This window comes from Centrocercus urophasianus, unplaced genomic scaffold, assembly GCF_019232065.1.
Source record: "Centrocercus urophasianus isolate 14NV4802_14NV808 unplaced genomic scaffold, USGS_Curo_1.0 seq_17, whole genome shotgun sequence".
Taxonomy (NCBI): Eukaryota; Metazoa; Chordata; class Aves; order Galliformes; family Phasianidae; genus Centrocercus; species Centrocercus urophasianus.
Genome location: NW_024884722.1, coordinates 4,439,683 through 4,456,913, shown reverse-complemented (window position 1 = coordinate 4,456,913; position 17,231 = coordinate 4,439,683). Strand labels below are relative to the sequence as shown.

The following is a 17,231-nucleotide window of genomic DNA, read 5'->3' as shown; positions in this document are numbered from 1 at the left end:
GGAAAGCTCTACCAGTAGAGCAGCCTACTCTGGCTGACAATCAATAAACTGGTTTGGAAGGAGAGACACAACAGTCAGTGTCCTTCACAAAAAATCCCACCTACACAAACTGCTAATCTGGCCCCAGTCCACAAGCACTCAGAGGCTGGATTAATTATTGCTCTCTGAATTAGAGAGCCCCATTGAGGAGATTTCCAGAGGCAGCCAAGGCATGAGGAACTGCCACTCAGATTTCCCTATAAACAGTCTTATCCAAGGATCTGCCTTGAAATTGCACTTGCTTTCCATACCCCTAGGTGGAGTGGCATAGGAGGGGTCTAACCAAACAGATGTCAGAGCCCCCAGAGGAATTTTCTCCTTCAAGGTAGCTTGCTACATATGGGCCAAGCCAAACCTTCACTTCCCTTCTTAGAAATAAGCAATTGCTTATGGGGACTGTACTCTATGAAAGGCTGGAGGGCAAACACTGCTAAGCCCACTATTTGTTCAGTGATGTGTAGGAGTAAGGCTGGGTGCTGGCTGCTCTTGCAGAAGATCAGAAACAATTGAGCAGGTGCAGGCAAAATGCCTTTGCTAATTAATGTCATACACGGTATATACGTGAGCCAGGAGCTGAGCAGCTTCTACCAGCTGCATGTCAGTTTGGTTTTCCTTCTGCCTAGTATGAAGCCCTGCGTGTTGTTTATAGCCAATTCAGAAGTGCTGCTGAACTGTCATGTTCCATTTACAGGTGCATACATACACACCCCTCAAACCACCACCTCTGAGGAAATTTATGCACACCAAGGTATCATCCATGGCACATCAGGGACGATGCTCCCTTCTCAAACTCTCTGCAAAACCATGAGAAGCTTTAAGGCTATAAGGAGTAACAGATCACTGTCATTAAATGTTGAGAGATAACGACCATCCCTGGCAAGAGCATTTGATAAAGAGCAGGAGCCTTCAGACCGACAAGCAGAACAGCCTGCAGATCAGACCAGCATTACCAGTGCTGATGAAATCATGCCTTGCAAATTTTGGCACCTTTTACCAATAGGTACTAGCCAGCAAGTTCTCGTGCTGTCCAACATTCCTGTGCAGCATGAGTCTCCATATATCAGCATTTCCCATGCTCCAGAGAGGTGGTCTCGATGGCCAGGAGCTCTGAGGGGCGTCAGGGCTCCTGGCCATCACATAGAAACCTGCAAGGCCTAGAGCAGCATCGGGCCACGGGGAGGGCAGTGAGGTAGCTGACATCCACAACTACATTCTAACCTCTCCTTTAATTCAGGAATCTTTTATATAAACGTGAGGTATTTCTTTCTGCAGACATTTTGCCACAAGCATCAAAAGCAGGCAGCCTCCTACTCAAAGCAAAATATTTACCATTCTACCCAACCTTCCCGTGCCATCAAAACCCTCCTGCTAACCAACATCAGCAGAGTACAAGGCAGTGCCTTTTTAAAACTTTGCAGAAATGAATCAGATGTATTCAAACTCTTTGCCCTTGGCTTCACCACCTTCACCTCCAATTGGAAGTAATGGCACTGTTATTACAGCAGGCAAAGTTCCCACTTATGTTCTCCCATCTGTCTCTTTGGACAGCCTACGGTAGAGCTTTAGCTTGTGATCTTATACACATCCTAGCTAAAATTCATCTTTGCCTAACACCTTTATAGCATCAGTTCATCTGCACACCTCTTCTCACATGGCAGCAAGCCAAGGAAGAAAAAGCTGCAATAAGATTGAATGAGTTGCTCAACACAAATCCTGTTCTTGTCAATGAGAACAGCAGAAAAATCACAATCAGAACTAGCTAAAACTACCCACTAAGCCAATTTGTATACTGGGGGATTAAATGAGATAGAGAAACGTCCAGAAAGCCAAGGCCTATGGCAGACAACATGAATGTTCTTGCTGTAAAACACAAAACCACCAACAGGGCTTTAGGAGCAGTTTGTCCTTAAAGCAAAACTGTCAGGATCACATCATGTGTGTTTCATTGGCATCACGGAGCAAAAACAGCCATAGCACAGTGATGTTCAGTGCTAACCCTGAAGCTTGCAATACCTCTGACACAGCACATGCATAAGCAAAATCTTCATGCATGTCTAAACAAAGAGAGGAGAGGTCTTACTTTGGTGTGAGAAAAACATAAACAGAACAAAGAATAGCTGAAATATTCTTTCCATCGTGCCCTAAAAAAAAAAGGCTACAAGAGAGAATGAAAACCAACTTACAGCTTCTCACAGGCAAGTGGTAATGTCTTATTGCTCTGTCCATTTCCAGAAACTGCATTAAGTTTTACATGCAGAGACATCATTCTTTCTACTGTTCACAGCACTCAGCTGTTTCACCAAGCCACAGAGACAACACCGGGATCCAGCAAACAGGTCTTCCCACCAGGTTCTACCCAAGGTTTGCCATCCAAATACCATCTCTCCCACATAAGACCCCGATTACAGATGTGCCATCATATTTCTAGTAACTCAGGTTTACCTGGATTACCAGGTAAAGTTTTCCAGACATGCCTGGCCATGCATGGACACAAAGTCTGTGCTCCAAAACCAGAAATCTTTTATCTCTCATTTTCTAGTTATTAGTCACACTTCTATGACTGTTCTTCTGATTGGGATTATACATAACCTAATGGAGAGCTTCCTTCAAGTGTAAAATCAGCACAGCTATTTCCTCCCACTTGACCATCTATCAGATGTTTACAGTGAACAAATAGACATGCATTAACTTGTTAACACAGAATACATGAACTAATTATAATCTATTGCTTTGATCACCTACTTTACAATGGTGATTGTAAACTAAAAAAAATAAATACACATTTTAAACTTTCATAAGCATCTTATAAAAATGGTAAAAACTGGTCAACATTGAGTTCATTATTCAAACTCTGACAGTATCTGTGTTTTTCCTTCCATGAACGCAGTCAAATTTCAGCATATTCATGAAACCTTTTAAATAGTAATATGAAATAATAATCATAACATTTTACATTTACAGAGTAGTTTAACATCCAAAAGTACTTAACAAACTACTATTTTTAATGAGGCTTTTACATCATAATTAAATCATATATCACTTTGTTTTTATGTTTAAATGGAGCAACTGCTGCTGAAGCTGCACCATGGGAACGGGAGTAATCCAACAATGACCAAATTAATTTAAATCCAGAAAACTCATAAAATAGAGCCACCTATGGATTCCAAGTTACACAGCAGTTGGCACAGCAGTTAGAAGACACCCACATCAAAGTTGTCATGATAACCTTTTTCTCTAATAGCCACAGAATGCCACATCTCACTGATTTGTCCACACTTCAGTACTCCTAGATCTCTCACCCTCTTACCTGTCCCTCAAGATCTTTACTTTCCTGCACTGTAAGCCTCTCAAAAGCACACCCTTTCACTGCAGCATCTTCCCAGCCCCGCTGCCCTCAACCTCACCTTGCTACAGCCACAAACAACCCTTGACATCTAACCACTCCAACCTGCTGTTCAGCTCCATCCCTGTCCGCTTCCACCAACTCTACGTCTCTTTCAATCCTACTCTGATCTCCAAAACCTATGATACTTGTGTCCCTGGAAAACATCCCCAAGGGCGAGCATCCCAGCTAAAATCTGTGGCTGCGAGATTACCTGCAGGCACAGACATGGCTCTCAACACGTGCCAACTGCGGGCTGAACAACACAACAGTCTGCTTAGCATCTTCGGGCAACTCCTGCAAATTCCTGCTTATATTTCCACAAGTGTGATACTGCATGAATTAGGAGGCATGATTAAAAATGATAATAAAAGGGCTTGAAACAATATCCTGTTCCTCATTCATCAAAAGAAAGAGAAATGCCTGTCTAGGGGCTGTAATAAGGCAGAAAGTGGGACAGGGAGGCCAGTCCTCCCCCAGCAGGCTCTGCAGGAAGCACTCCAAACATGACAAATGCAGCGTTCACCCAGCAGATGAAGTAATGACACCAGTATTTGTTCATAAAATGTAATTTAGCCAGACTACCCCAATGAAATCAGAAGCTTCAGTGCTATAAAACTCGGGTTTGGGAATGTCCTTGCCTTATTAAGAAAGAAGAGAGGGACCCCTAAGCCTTCCTTTTCCTTCAGCTAAACCATCACACTGTGGCCTTTGTTTTTGGGAGCAAACTGCACAGCCTCCAGCACTGAACAATCTATGTAATTTCTTCTCAGGTGTGCACACCTTGCCAAAAGCCAAGTGCCAGGTGTAAAGTCCACGCTCAGCCTTATCAGTACATGAAATAAAGTATTCTTCCCTCTTGGTCTAACCCAACACCTGAGGGCAGGCATCAGCAGGGATACCTGCATGTTTGCAGCCCGTCTCATCATGCCACAGGCCGCAGGCACCTGGGTGAGGATGTCAAGCCAAAGCTTGTCCCCACAAGGAGCATCAACAACTGTAAATCCAGCTGCCAGAAGCACAAGTTTGGGCTTGGTTGCAATACCTACATTTAACTCCTGCCAGGCAAGAGTGATGCGAGGCACGAGGCACGCGTTGAGTTCAGCTGCTGTCAGTTCTTTTCGCATGTAACCTGGCTGCTAAAAATAATCCTTGGAAATTAAGGAACATTTTGTTGCTCTGTCAAACTAATTCTAGATTTCACTTTGACAAAACAAGCCTTGGTGAAAACAAATAACAATGCATATGTTTTTACGAATTCAGGAACGGCAAAGTGGAAACATGTCGTTAAAAAAAACATGCCCATTCCATGCTCACAGCCAGAGACTGTAAGAGCACAGGAAAACCCAGAAATAAAGCTGACTAGAAACAAAAGAGAAGGTTTTGTTTTTTTCTTGTGCCTAAACAAAAGGAAATATAAACAATGAACAAGTATCAAGAGCAAAAAGAAGATTCCATTTTAATGAGATTTTGTTTGTTTAATAACACGCTGTAAAAAGCATGAGTAAAATTCACCCCAACGCCCTCTAAACCTCCAAGGGTTCAGAATACAAGCACTTTTCTGCACAACCATCGGTAAAAGCACTCATAAGCAGAATTTCTGGGGCACGAGGCGTAAGCTGAGAGCCATCTGAAATGCCTCTAGACCTCACTCCTTAATGATGTGAGCCAAAGGCGTGGCTAGCATGCAAACTAGAAGCTCAAGGTAAAGTTAAGCTTGTTGCAAAAGGACTTTTAAATATATATATGCACATTTGTGACAAGTTATGTTCACTTTCATAGTAAACAGCAGGGTCTTCTTACTCCACATTCTTGGGAGATGTGTCGTGCCATGGCAGCTGCTCGTAAGACCCCGTAAATGAGGTAATGTGCAGAACTTCATCTGAAACCAAAACGAGGTTCGTTTCCCTGGATGATGACATTAAATAGGACAGAAATGGCTACCTGCACTATGCACGGAACAGACCAAGCCTTTTTTGCTGTTAAAATATAAATTCAATTAGTTACTTCCACGCTTAAGCAGAACTACCGCTGCTGAAATTGTACTCCAACGATAATTGCAATCCAACAGTGATCTAATTATGTACAAGTCTCAGTGGCTGCATTCCCACGTTGCTTTCTACAACCCGGATTCACTACAATACAACTCATAAGTGAAAACCAGAGTTTTCAAGCACTCTCCCTTAAGACCGTGTGACTTTATATATGTTTAATGAGAACGGAGTCAGTCGATTAGCAAGCTTACTATAAAGCTGTGAGTTTGAGTTTCTACCTGCTATTAAACACAAAAGAATAGAAAGGCACTCGAGTTTCATGTAGAAAGCAGCTGATGGGCTGAATTGTACAAGGGCAAGTACATTCTTTTAATTAAGGTGTTGGAGGAGGACTCGAGTACCAGCCTTCATTTTTTGCTCTGCCACCAGCTTCCTGTGTGACCCAGGGCAAGAAATTTCATTGCTCCACAGCTGGTTTTCACATCTATAAAACAGACAGTGACATTCCCTTCTCCCAGTCTCTGCATTTAGGTTGTAAGCAATTACTACATGCTGGCATGCTGCTTTGGGCAACAAATAGCTGATATTAATTGAAGCCTCTGGGTTGCACTCCAATAAATAGCTGGAGACTGCTCCTCTTCCTTTCCAACAGCATTTTGCACGGTCACCATTAGCCACTGATGCCATCAGCACAGCTGCAGCCCTGAGACCCTGCCTGGAGACAGGAAGGGCGAGGAGCAGGGGCCCTTGAGGGTGTCCCAAACACTTCAAGAATGACCTCGTTCAGCACAGAACATTCTGCCCAACTTCACTGCATGGTTTCCCCCTAATTGTCAATGTGGACAAGTATTTGGTGTTGCACAGAGAGGCTGCTGACAATTCGCTGCTTTATTTTTCAGTATTTTCTAACTCGCATTGTAAAAAAATCCAGTAGAAGTGCTTTGCCAAGTTTGTAAATTTGAACAAGACCATCTGAGCAGAGCTGACTGTTTTAAAAGGGTTCTTGCAAGTAATTACAAGGTAAAAACGAGAATAATTCACACCTACATTTGCACTGAAAAACTTCTCAGCCCTGCTGGCTCCAGGCTTTTAATTGTTGAAAGAGTTCAAGGTTTGGAAAATTATTGGCATCAAGTCATACTGGATATTCCTAACTAGCATTGTGTCATTACTTGGCAGGATTTTTGCTGGGATACTTCCCAAATCTGTGACATAATCAGAGGGTTCTCCACATTACTCCATATAGTCAGACTCTTGTGTTCATATAATACATTACCATGTTTAATACCATTTGCTATTACTTACACTTAATCAACTCTGGAATCAGTTAAACCATGTAGGAAAAGCAATTTCAGAGGCTTTCAACTGACAGTTTTCCACACACAACCTGGCCTAAAATTATGACCTGAAGCTTGTAAGATGTTGTCTACATGTGCAATAGCCTCTAAACAAACACCCATAACTCTCTACAGCTCTATGGGAATGGAAAACTCATATGAAGAAAAAAAAGAGAGGGAAAAAAGGGAAAAAAATTAATAATAATCCAGAAAATTAACTTCTGTATAACTGTCTTAACTAGAAAACTGTCAAAGTTTCCCCTTCTGGCCTGTTGTAATTTACTGCTTCAATGGTTTCTTGCCCAACCTCCACAATTATCACAAGCTTTCAGCACCACAGAAATGGCTGAGCTCTCTAGCATCAATGCCCCTTTCAGCTTAAAGCCCCAGTGCAGAATCTCTTGAGAGACTCTCAGTATATTCAACACACAATATTAGTTATCTTAGGGTATACAATCCTATAAGTATGCTTTCAAATTAAACTAACAATTATACCCTTTCACACACCAAAACAAATGCAAAAAGGGAGTGAAACGATGAAGCATGCTGAGTTCCATAATGCTGACTGTGATCTGCAGAAGTGGCTTTGGCTTTCCCATCTCCTAGGGCCCAAGTATCACAAAAAGGTGAATTTACCCCCAGGGAAAATCAAGTGTCCTTTGGGTGCCATGAGCTGTGTACTCCAGCACCCCAGGTCAGCAGTCGCTTTTGAAGAACTTGACCTCACTATTTACATTTCTGCCTCTCTATAGGAAAAGGAATAGACATTTCACTAAGTGACATCATCTTTATTGCCATTCCACTCATTCACACAAGTCACTATAATTTATTGCCAGGAAAAATAGACGTCTACACAATGTTCCTCAATGTAAGCCATTCAAAAAGCTCAAAGGAAGAGAGGAGGTGAGAGGACTTCTGACAAATATTTGCTCAAGTGACCGCATCAACCATGAACACATTTGCTAGAAAGAAATGGGTGAAGAAATCTATAGTCACCTTGAAACATGCCAGGCTGGGACTGGGGCAGCAATGAGGAAAAGGAACAGGGGAAGAAGGGGAAATTTTGATCAGTTTCTCTTGAGCAAAGAAAATTCCACTATTGCAAAAGAGGCTTCTTTCCTTCTATGCAGCTTTAAGCAAAAACAGAGTTGAACAAATCTAGATTCCCTAAATGATTAAGAAAATAGCTAAATAATTTCTACAGAACTTCCAAAAGTCCCTGGGTGCTCATCATCCCCCGTAAGGCCAGGCAGGTCAAGCAGCAGCAGGGAACCATGCACTGCCTGCACCAGCAGCCACCGCTGCTGCACCCTCAGCAAATTGTGTCTAAACAAACGTTCAGGCAAATATGGCTTTGTCAGCCACTTGGTTCACTATATAGAAGCTGTGCTGTGGCTTCAGACTGATGGCGTCCTCATCAGAAAATTCCCTTCTTCCTCTCCTACTGCATGAAGGCTAAACCTTCAAATTTGGGGAGTTTCCGCAGATTTAAGTGGTCCTAAACCTAAAAGGGACGCACTTTTATTCATGTGAAAATAACCAACAGACAGGAAAATGAAAACTTTGTCTTGCTCTGACCAAATACACTGAAAGTTACATTAAGATTCATTGTAGAAAACAAGTTGGGCTGCCAGTCACCAGCCAGAAATAGCTTACAATAATAACATTCATTTTTAATTTCAGTCTGTACTGAAATTAATTCATTCCCAGAGCTTACAACACTCAGATGGTCCCACGAGCTGAGGAGAGCAAAGCCCACTCAGACATACTTCAGAAACAGCAGTTCAGACCTCCAAAGGTACCACTACCAAGTCCTGTTATAACAGCCAAACCGATTATTTTGAATAGCAACCTCTGCAGATTCAATACAACTATTCCACACCCCGTCCAACTATTCCACGCTATATCCAAGGCTGATCACCAAGGGTATATCAGGGCAAAATCTGTGCCAATATTAGTTTACCAGCAAAAATTAAGCTGTAACACTAATACTTAAAACTGCATTAGTATTTATTATTTGCTCTTTACAGTAAGCTTGTAAGTATACTGCAGCAACATGCAATTACCAAGAGCTTCCTTGCACAGACACTACAGCTTTGCCAAGATATAGGTAGATTAGTCCTATAGACGCTATGAAAACAGATAATATATTAAGTTACGCAGGAATTGTTTATGCAGCAAATTCTTTTCTTCCAAATACCATGAAATTGTGGCCAAATTTAAGTAAAATCTATCAGCTTAGTTCTAAATGCTTTTATAAAGAAACTTGGCCATTAACTAACAGCATCCTCATGTGTTTGACAGAGCATCTTACCGACAACGTCGAGATGGTAAGTGTGGTTGATGGAGCCATACTGGTTTTCCACAATGCACGTGTAATTTCCTTTGTCAGATGGGACTACGCTCTCCATGATGAGACTCCAGTGCTGGTTGCGGACCTGGAGGGTTATAAACAGAAACTGAGAACTGCCCCAGCACAGCATCCCCTCTCCCCACCCGAAACAGCTGTTCAGCAATCTTTTGTAGTCTGTGTTCGAAATTAATCTCTTCTGTGTTCATCAGGACTTTGAAATACTTCACGCCTGATCAGGTACAGCATGGCTGCAGCAGTGGAAGCTTTCATGCACTCAGTTATGAACGTACCCCCAGCCCTAATTTGAGCACTTCAGCCTTCAGTGCACATCCAGTTCGATCAGGCTTAAAACAGCAGCACCAATTAGCAGCAGTTGTCTTACCAGGCTTACCTCTCAATCTACTCCAACGTGAATTCACACCCTCCAGATATTACCCATCTGTCTCCAAACAATCATCTGATAATATTAGCTACGCACGAGCAATATGGGATGGATATGATCCCATAACATCCAGGTCTGTGTTGTGCTTTGATAGCTCAATTACACAGCCCGCCTTTTGGAGAAACAAAGTGCAGAAGGGCAGTGCCTGGGCTGCCTCCCAGGGACACAAGGAATCACATCTAATGCTATGGGATACCACAGCGGGAAGAAATGGTGGCACCTCCCTAAAGAAATGCCTGAAAAGAAAACCCTCGCTGAAACAGAATATAAGGGTATGCACTTATTCCACACATTCCTTGGGTGTGATGCATTAAAGGTGCTGGTTCTGCTCCCATTTGAATTCTAAAGGAGTGTTGGTAATGGTCTCACAGAAAATAGGATCCAGCCCAATACCGGAAGGATAAAGAGCAATCTCATTCATATATATATTCTCTGCATCATAAATGAAGGCCCAACATGACCTCTTGCTTGCTATCCAACACTTCCTTATTTCAGAACTACCCTTTTGACAAAGTGCTCACGAACCTTAACATCACACAGCTGTAATGTACAGTTTTTAAACCACAAAGTACACGTTTTAGAATAGAATAAAACACAGTCTAGTACAGTAATTTTAATCATCTGAATTGAAAGTAGTAATTCAGCACAGTACACCAGAAAAATTTATTGACCATCAGCAGCACTTCCAGTAACTATACGTTCTTGAAAGATCATTACAACTGCAGGTCTGAAATCCTGCTCCTTGCTTTGCTGTTCTATAGGTCCACATCCAGCAGGAAGGGGCTGCTCAGGGCTGCTGCCAACAGCGTAAGTAAAAATCCCTTCAGTCCAAAGCTTAGGAGTCCTGACTGGCCATGTGGGCTTGGAGTAGGAAATAAAATGCAGGTGATCCCCCAGCATCTGGTGGAGGGCATGGATGCAAACCATTGCACTGCCGGGTGTGTGACAACAAGACCCCAAGACCTCCAGCCCCAAATCACAGCCCCTCTCCCCCTTTTGGGCTACGCATCAAAATAATGCATTGGTGTTTGTTTTTTGTGGGGTTTTTTTTTTCCCACAACATCAGGAGCTTAGAAATAAGTTTAACAAGATAGAATCAGTTCAATGTTTTAATAAGGAGATAACAGAATACTAAGTCAGCATTTGCTCAAAAAACAGTGGTAAATCAATATTTTACTAATTTATGAGTTGTTTTGGGTAAGACTTGATCAAAGTTAACTGATTTAATTTTTTTTTTGCCATTACAAACTTATAAATTCAGAATTAGAACAAGAGTTTTTAACTTCTTTGATCACAAAACAGAAAGGACAGAACAGAGTTCCAGAAAAGTTAAAACAAAAAAGGTAACAAGCTGTGAGTAATTAACTGATAGAACACAAGAAGTTGAGTAGCATTCAATAAGAAAGTATCTTACTTGTAGTAAGTGCATATATTACATGGAAATACTAGAATCTGTTTGTGTAATTTCGCTTCTTGCAATGCCAGTAAGTAGTAATTCAGCAAATCCAATGAGTTGCAAGTGATGTTTTCATATAAAAAACTAAAGTCTCTTTAGTTTAAACTAAACAACTGCTATGACAGCACAAAGCATTGTGACAGATTATCATACTACTGGATTTATGTTGTGAATCTGGATTCAGCAGGATTCGGCTTTGGCTGATTGCTTTCTGTTTACAAGTGTAGCCTGCAAAGCCCAGTGAATGCATTTGCCAGGGATTAGGGCAGCTTCTCCCAACAAAGGCTCCCAAACTGAAGCCCTCATTCTGAGTCATACAATGACTTGGAAGATAGACTAAAGCCCACCCTATTCCAACCCTGTGCCATAGGGGCAGCTCAAGCAGGCCAGTGCCCCATCCATAGCCTTGGGCACCTCCAAGGATGGGACACCCACACCTCTCTGCACAGCCTGATCACTACCAGACTGTAAAATGCCTAATAAGTACTGAAAGACCACCACCATTCAGTTCTGAATACCTGAAAATTGGGTATTGACACTTCTAGCAAATCACTGAGATGCTTTTTTGGGCAATCTTCTCCATCACATTTTTAACCAATCCTTTCAGATAGTCTCTCCAAATAACCTAATTTTTAAACCAAATCACCAAAGTGAAATATATACAGCTATCTCTGAAGCATGACTTGGTGGTGAGCAAACCTAACTGGAATCAAAATGCAATGGATAAGGAGATTGTCATAGAAATACTTTGCTTTTTACATATGCAATAATTGTGGACAATTGTTCAATTTTAATAATAAAATAATCTCATAGATACATGATTAAAAGTTTTCATCTAGCAAAAAAACAAAAATAGTATAGATGGGTCAATATTAAATGAATTTCAAAGCAAAAAGCTCAGAAACTAAAATCCATTTCCCCACAAAATCTGCACAGTTCAGTCAAACCAGTATTGCTCAGGGAATTAGATGAAGTACAGAATATCCACAGAAAAGCCACAGGTTTCTGTAGTTCCTAAGAAGCCAGCATTCTTTCCTTTACTCCATATGTATATGGCTGAATTTAAATGTGGAAAAGACCACCGTAGAGATGAAGCTTATCAAAAGACATATGTGAAAACACACACCTGTTAATACTTAAACAGCGTCCACTGATAGAAGTACATTTACTTTCCGGGTGGTGTATAGAAAAGTGAAGGCTGCTGTATTCTCACAAGGAGGGTTTAGAGCATTCACTCTAAAATAACCTCATAAAATACCTTAAAACATACGAGCGAGAATCACTACTTGAGGAGGCATTAAAAAAAGGTGCTTAGAAATTCAATAACCAATCCTCCTTGCTGCAGGTATGCTCTGAAAAACAGAATCTTGAATTTCACCACCCACAATTAGTCACGATGGAGGAATTTCGCACTGGGAGCTATCTTGGCCAGTGCATACACCCTTCTGCTAGCCTGCCTGAATGTAAATTGACTCAAGACATTCCCCATTTGGAGGGACAAAGTGCTACAGGCTGCTATCTGATTGCGATACAGAGCATACAACGCAGAGATATCGTGGCTCAAAGCAGCAGGGGAGAGGTGGCTGGAGGATTACTGGAGAACTTCACTTCTTCCTTGCCTTTGTTTGTTCTTAAAGCCCCTTCCAAAAGGAAGCATTAAGTCTGGTCATGGCAGATATGGCCAAACTTGGTTCATGCTATTTGCTCAGAGTATTTTGTGTATGAAGATCTATGGCGGAAGCACTTCATATGTTGCAATGCCTAGGCTTAAGACAAGCTGGTGTACAAGAAATATTATGGGCTGCTGCTAACGTTGGCTGCACGTGGGCCAGTACAGGAAGACTGACTCTTCTCTGAGTTTTCCTTTGCAGAAAACACAGCATAAAGCTGCCAAGAAGACACAATTCTCTTTATTCCCCAGTCATTTTGAGCAAGCCTGCTGTGACCTCAGCCTCTCCAACAAATAAAGAACACAGTGTCCAGTAGCTCTAGAGACCTCATTTTTGAGGAGTCACCCATTGATAATGTTTCCACCTTAAAAGCACAGTTACTCAAAACACCAAAAGAATCTGGAATATACTTGGACTTGGTAAGCAAAATGACAATGATAAGTAAATGCTTCCAGATCATTTTAAAGCTGATGTATTTATGAGCAAGAAGAAAGCCTAAAACCTACAGCTGCATGCCCTCCTTTTTTCCTTTCTACTGGAGATGTAAGAAGTTTTTATGATTTAGAATTATAGGTATATACTTCACTTATCCAGCTGGCTTTAGAAATAGGCATCTGTAGTTTCTTTCCAAAGCACATACGTACCTAGGAAATTGTACACATTTAATATACATGACCAAAAATTTAATTTGTGCTGCTTTATGTATGTCTACTGTAGAGCAGGAATGAGCTCACCCAGGTCTCTCACCCAGGCCAACAGCAGCAGCAGGGATTCAGCCCTTTACAGACCACTCTTCCAAAGCAGACAGGTATCTGACAAGACACCATCTTTCCTTCATGGTTTTCAAGTGTGATATCTGCATTTCTCCTTCGTGAGATGCAGAGTGTACAGACAACATCTCAGTCTGTACTGAAGTGGTTACTATTATTTTCCAAGACAGGATTAAGAGTTTTTTTTAATTGATTTTTTTTATTTTTTTTTTAAATAAGCACTGTGAGAAAGGTGAAAACCACTGAATTGTAGCCAATTCGTTAACACTCCATAGCATTATGAAAGGCAGAAGGTGCTGCCAGGTGTACACTCATAAGCAACAGCAATTTATGGTGTAAGCAAATAGATGGAAAAGTCTACTTGGATAATTAGCGTTCGTGCAGGGAGATTTACTGGGCTTCACTCTCTGCTAACACAAATGTTGGAAAAACTGACACTTTCTACAGTAAATGTAGTTAGAGAGGAAAGGAGGCTACGGCTTGTCCTCCTCTGCACTGGAAAACATTTTTTGTAATGAGCAGAATCTGAGTCAACAGCACACAGCACAACATCCACGCTCATTCCATCCACACACTGCAAAGCTCAGCGCCTGGAGCATGAAGCGATGGCTGCAGGTTGCTCTGGGCTCCTCAGCAGTACATTGCAGCTTACAACCAACTTGACAAAATAAGACAAACTCAGAAACTTCTCATCTCGTACCTCATACCAGGGACACAATCAGAAAGCCCATAACAGAGATTAGGGTGGCTCAGAAATCTGGCGTAGGACGGCACAGCGCACTCACAAACTCAACCTGGCATCCAAGCCTTGAGCTCCCATTCCCTGGGATAAGATGACCCCATTCTGACTTCTGACCTGACCTAGGCAGATACCTGGAGGTTAAAGGTCCATGCACTAAGCCAGAGAACAAGCTGGCCTTCCCAAACCACTCTCATAATAAGTAACCACCAGCTTTGAATGAGACATCTAATCTGAACCTATTTAAAATTCAAACAAACCCTTCTAAGTAATTATTGCTTTCCCTCAAATTCTGCTTCCCATTTCAGTTTCACAGACCATAAACTGTATAGAAAATAATAACTTTTGACTTCCGACCCTTCTGCTATTAAACTGCCTATAATCACCACTGAGGATGGTCATGGCTTTAACAATGCAGGTGAAAATAAATGAAGAAAAATCTTCAGGTCTTACTGCATTTTGCAGCGTCAGTCTTTAGTTTTCCAAATAAGTCTTTATAAACAAACTTTAGTTGCACTGGTATTGAATATTAGGAAAAAAAATCAGAATTAAAGCAGTAGCAGCCAAAGAAACCACCCTGCCTCCCTCAGAAGAAAACAATTTTTTTTTTTTTTTGCTTCTAAATTTGATCCAAGCCCATTTAAAGACTTTCTGTTGACCTCAGCAAGTTGTTGTTGTTTTGGGTTTTTGTATTTTTTTCAGCATTGGTCAAGATCAGAAATTGCAAAATAACTTAATGAGATCTTCTTACCTTATAGCCACCAATACGATGTTCTTGTTTAAACTCTTTCCCATTTTTCAGCCACCTCATGGTTGGTGTTGGGTTTCCCATAGCTGGGCAACGAAACTTGACAGTGTTTGCTGCTGGCACTGCATGTAACCTTTTCTCCATTTTGTCTGTGTGTGTCCAATAAGGCGCCCCTGTTGCAAGGAGAAACATCCAGAAACATCAGTGCTTGGCACCCAACCTCCCTTTCCAGCCCCTTCCATGGATGGAAGCTGCATGTGTTTTAGTGGGGACAGTGTGTTCCGGGAAGGGTACAGGACTGAAAATCATCTGCAGCAAGAGTTTTGTAAGCAGCTCAGTCTGCAGCCTTGAATACACGATTTATGAGAGAATTCCAATAATTAACCACAGATATTCCTCGCTTTGTGGATGTCGAGTAAGACAGAGGGACCAATCTTTCAGCAGATTCCAGTGATCAGGATCCCCATTTGAGTTACTGCAAGTACTCAGCAAAGCCCAGTTGTGAAGCTGGACAAAGGCAGAGCCATTTGAAGTCTCAGCCTTAATCTTCTCCCCATCTGAAGGGAGACAAGCACAACTACCTGCCGAAAGCCTGCTAACGCTCGCAGAGCAACATGGCAAAGCTGATTGCGCTGTTGAGATGCCATTAAAATCTATCTGCAAATGGAATATATTGCCAAAAACTTAACCAAAGAGGAGAGAGGATCAGCAAAACTCAGCAAGTTTGTCATTTAGTGCCCACCAGCACAGAGAAGCGTGGAAAATGCCTCTACTGTCTGAAACATCAATCCTCTGTCATGCACTAGAATGACAAACACAGCACAACAGAACATGTCTACCCATCTTCCTTTACCCAATGCATTTTTACCCAAAACATCGAGGACCAGCCCATGCTCTGAACCCATATGCCACTTTGGCTACATTGCACAGTGCTTTCCTGACATCACTTTGGTTATATCCCCATTACAGCTGAAAAAAAAGTTAAGTATTCAAGATCTGTTTAACGCTAGGAAACATTAATTTATTTTACAATGGCATTTTCCCGAAGCAAATCAGATTACTGCGGAATTTTGAGGACTAGAGGGGTCCAGAAAAAGAACTCTATTTCTCTCAGCCCTGTTTCATTTCCTTCATTAGCAGCCTTACACTCCACTATAAATAAACTCTTCCGTTCCTCAAATATTTATAGCAGCTCTTACAATCAGTGTAAACTCAGAAATCCTGCTGCCCCCCTCCCTAAATAAAAATACAGCTGGATAGAAAATACAGGAATAAGTTCTTTAACAACATCTCTTTGTGTATAAAGAAAACATTCCAAAAGCAAGTCTTAAAATGATGCTAAGAACGATAAGTGATTTTTTTTTTTTTTTTGCCTGAAGTGGCAATTAGAGTTAAAACTAATGAAGTAGAAAAGCAAAGCAAATTTGTGCATGCAATCAAAACAGAAAATCAGGTAACTATTGGAAATTTAACTAGCACACTAAGAAATTGTTACACAGACTAAAGTGAATTAGAAATGCAAGGAAAATTACTGCTAATGTTATTTGCTAAAACCAGGATCACATTAAACCAACAGAAGAGTTTAAACAAAGCCAACCAAAGGAATTACATACTACACTCAAAGACCAAATTACATTAGGTCTGTATGCAGCGAGGGCAGAATTACAGACTGGTGGTGATGTGTCACAAGGATATTTTCCCTGGATGTGTAGATACATCTCACAGGGCAACGTAAGATGACCAATACCAAACTGCAGCACGTCAGACCTTCAACCACCCTAACTGGTTGTATTGCCAGAGCCCAGGAAAAGATGTGGAGCTGATGAAAAGGGTCCAGAGGAGGCCATGAGGCTGATCAGAGGGCTGGAGCACCTCTCCTACGGAGAAAGGTTGAGGGAGCTGAGCTTGTTCAGCCTGCAGCATGACATTATTGTGGCTTTCCAGCACCTAAAGGGGTCTGCACGAAACAGGGGGAGGGACTCTTCAGCAGCTCGTGTACTGACAGGACATGGGGTAACAAATTTAAACTAAAACAGGGTAGATTTAGGGAAGCAGTGGACGTCCTATCCCTGGAGGTGTTCAAGACCAGGCTGGATAAGGCTTTGTACAGCCTGGTGGGAGGTGTCCCTGCCCTGCAGGTGGCCTTTAAAGCCCCTCCAACCCAAATGATTAATTGACTCTATGCCCCAAATAGGCTCCTCTGACTCCAAAGCTTTGCAGCAATCATTGTCCCTCCTCATCACATCTACCTCACGCATTTGCATGTGTCCAAAGCACTGATGGCTCAGGAAGCACCAATGG

At 41.8% G+C, this 17,231-nt stretch overlaps 1 protein-coding gene across 8 annotated transcripts in view; it reads right to left on the bottom strand.

Annotated features, from left to right (window-relative positions):
- The window catches only part of FGFR2 (fibroblast growth factor receptor 2), a 76,494-nt gene that overhangs the window by 35,022 nt on the left and 24,241 nt on the right, over positions 1-17,231 (bottom strand). For all 8 annotated transcript variants that reach the window (XM_042817840.1, XM_042817845.1, XM_042817843.1 and 5 more), the window contains 2 exons: positions 14,934-15,103; positions 9,067-9,190 (listed from right to left, as the gene is read on the bottom strand). In XM_042817840.1, coding sequence (XP_042673774.1) covers positions 9,067-9,190; positions 14,934-15,103 — 294 coding nt within the window. The remainder of the gene's footprint in view (positions 1-9,066; positions 9,191-14,933; positions 15,104-17,231) is intronic.